The sequence below is a fragment of the Harmonia axyridis genome, chromosome 1, assembly GCF_914767665.1.
Source record: "Harmonia axyridis chromosome 1, icHarAxyr1.1, whole genome shotgun sequence".
Taxonomy (NCBI): domain Eukaryota; kingdom Metazoa; phylum Arthropoda; class Insecta; order Coleoptera; family Coccinellidae; genus Harmonia; species Harmonia axyridis.
In genome coordinates, this window is record NC_059501.1 from 17,429,779 (window position 1) to 17,433,191 (window position 3,413).

A 3,413-nucleotide genomic window follows, 5' to 3' on the forward strand; every position below is an offset into this window, starting at 1 on the left:
TACGATATCCTGTATTTTTTCTAACATTTCTTGTGTTGTAGCTGTTTTTGGACTCCTTGACGTGGATCGTCTTCAAGGCTTCTACGACCACGTTAAGGAACCCATCTTTCTACTGCACTAATTGAAGACGAAGATTCTTTATTCGTTTATGAATTTCCTTCGCTTTTAAACCTTCCAAAAATAAAAATTTAATCACTCCACGATACTTGATTTTTTACAATAAAAAAAATTCTGTGACACTTCACTTCGATACAAACAAAGAATTAATTGGCAGATTGGAATGTTGATTCACACACGTCCATGTGAAGAGTGTACTAACTTAAAAAAAAATTAGACTATAGTAGCCCAGGGCCGTAGCCAGGGGGGGGCATTATGGGGCAATGCCCTACCTTTAATTTTCAATGCCCTACCTTAAAAAATAGTAACAATTTAAATAATATTCAAAGGAAATTTCATTATGTGACGTGAGGAAAAAATTATCACTCGCAAATCAATTCTGAATTAATCACGAGTTGTTAGAGATTGCGAACTACATCAATAGAGTGCACCGTGGTCATTGTATATATACAGCACGCTGTATTTTCAGAAGCACCTCATGTGCTTATTTTCTTGATTCCGCACATAGATGGCATTTGAAGTATGTATGGGACCTGTACTGGAATATACGCCCCTTGGTAGGGGGATCCCCATATAACCCAAAATAGAGTTTAGCGAAATAATTGTTTGTTTATTGAAGTGAAGTGAAGTGTTGATTGACTCATTTAGCGATGGATATAAGGACTTTCTTTACCAAAAAACGAAGAGTTGAAGAGGGAATTCATCACGATGAACCCCATTGCTCAAAACCCACTCCTAGTTCTATGGAAACTAGTTTGGCAAAACAGGTTGGTAGAAATAGAATTAACTATGGTATTCCTTCGGATATTGCACGAATCGGAGAACCGATAAAACAAATTATTTTAAATATATATCCCAAAGAAAATAATAGGGCCTTTGTTGCGGATTGGTTTAAGCGATATAAATGGTTGCAGTATTCGGTCGAGAGAGATGCTGCTTTTTGCTATCCTTGTCAACAATTTTTACCCCATGGAAGCAAACAAAGTTCTTATACTTCCACAGGATTCAGAAACTGGAAAAATGCCAGTGATACAAGAACTGGGTTTCCAAAACATGAGAAATCAATTCCTCATACACAAGCCATGGCGATGTGGCAAGACAAACTACGCAGAATATCTACAGGTAGCAGTGTCGAAACTTTGATAAATCATGAAGTTTTAGAAAAAAACCGGTATTACATGAAATCAATTGTTGAAGTTATACAATTTTTAGTTGTCAACGAGTTAGCTTTGCGAGGAAATTATGTTTTGGAGGAAAAAAAAGAACAAGGATTATTTCAGAATTTATTTGAATACACGTGCATGAAAGATCCGAATTTGAAGGAGGCTTTCAGCCATATACCACAAAATGCGACATATCATTCACCGGAAATTCAAAACCAAATAATTCAAGCAATGGTTCAAGTAGTACAGAACTCCATTGTCAAAGATATCAAGGAATCTGACGTGAATTGGTTCACTCTAATGGAAGATGGAACGAGGGATAAGAATAATCGTGAAAATATTGCTATAGCAATACGTTACGTTAAGGATGGAATCGTCAATGAGTCGTTGCTGACAGTTACAACAACTGAACATCTTGATGCAGCAACATTTACCGAATTAACTTTAAACACTCTTACGAAAAATGGCATTGATCTCTCCCGTATGCTAAGCCAATGCTATGATGGAGCAAGTGTTATGAGCGGAAAAGTTTCAGGAGTTGCGACTAGAATAGAGAATCAATTGGGCCGAAAAATTCCTTATGTCCACTGTTATAACCACCGCTTACATTTAATAGTTATCAGGACTATCTCTGAAATGACTTTCATCCGTTTATTTTTTGATCAATGCATCATGTTACATGAGTTCTTTCATCATGGAAAAATAGCTGCAATGTATGGTGGAAAAATAATTGGCAGATTACTCGAACAACGTTGGTCAGGACACTTGGCGGTTACAAAAGTTGTAAACGATAATTATTCAGAGATTTTGCTAACTTTAGATAAAATGAAAAATGACAGATTCAATGGTGACGACGTTGCCAAGAGTGTCGGCATCAAAAAAATTATGCTTAATTTGGAATTCCGAATGGCTATGGTTGTGGCCAAAAAAATACTATCCATGCTTCAGCCTGCAGATGCAAGTTTACAAGCCCGAAGCGCAGGATTGAAAGACGCCCTAATAATCATAAATTGCGTCCAAAATGAAATCACAAAATTGAGAACAGATGAAATGTATCATCAAATTTTGGAAGAAGCTAAATCTATGACAAGCATTGATTCTGAAAATAGGACTCACACCCAAAAAAGGCAAGTCAGAAGATCTAATCGCATGGATGACTACTTGATGTTTGACTCTTCCTGTTCCTCAACGAAACAAAATGAAGAAGATCAACCATTTAAATCTGAGTATTTCGAAACATTGGACATACTAGTTGCTGAATTACAGAGAAGGTTTTCAGACAACGATGATCTGTTAAATTCTGTAGCGAGTCTCGATGAGTTGGATGTGAACAAAATGGAACCTTTGAAAAATTTAGGTGAGTGTAAGGCAATTAACAAAATGATGTTGCTGCTTCTAAAATATTACGCTTGTTTATTCATATTCAATTCACAATTTAAATTAACTTTTCAGGTATAACAATTCCATCAAATGAAGAGGCTACAGTGGTTAAAGCTTATTTGAGTCGTCGTGAGGATAAAACAGAAGACATAGTGCAAGTTTTGTACAGACAGCGAGAGGCTTTCAAAGATACATATGAACTCTTTGCATCTGTGGCGACCATAGGATGTAGCACTGCTGTTTGTGAATCTACTTTTTCAACCTTAACTGCAATCAATAGACCTCAGAGGCTGTCAATGAGTCACGAAAGAATGGCAGGCATGGTATTTCTGGCCTTTGAAAAGAGAAGGACTCAGTCTGTTGATCTGAATGAAGTCCTTCGCATATTTAATAATATGACAAATCGAAGGATTCAGCTGTTTTGAGGAAGTTTTTTATCATCATTATATTAATCACAACATGTTGAAAGAAATAATATAAACTGAAGAAATAAATATTTTTATATATACATACTACCATACACTCAAAAGTAGGTACGATGAAAATTGATTCATCAGATCACATCGAGTACAATTTTTTACTTCTGCCCTACCTGTAACCTTCATTGCCCTACCTTAAATTCATTTCTAGCTACGGCCCTGTAGTAGCCACTTCCTCTCTTATTGAAACGCAAATCTCCTTGAACAACTCTAGCACACTGAAGATTTCAACTCGGTTGGATCTTTGTCTACAGATATTATTCGATTTTTTCGA

General features: G+C 36.2%; 1 protein-coding gene across 1 annotated transcript; it reads left to right on the plus strand.

The window, feature by feature from the left end:
* Positions 1-349: 349 nt before the first annotated feature.
* Positions 350-3,168, plus strand: LOC123688944 (zinc finger MYM-type protein 1-like). The gene is made up of 2 exons (XM_045627697.1): positions 350-2,637; positions 2,733-3,168. Exons 1-2 carry the CDS (start codon positions 768-770, stop codon positions 3,083-3,085), a joined length of 2,223 nt encoding a protein of 740 aa, XP_045483653.1. The 5' UTR covers positions 350-767; the 3' UTR covers positions 3,086-3,168.
* The last annotated feature ends 245 nt before the right edge of the window (positions 3,169-3,413 follow it).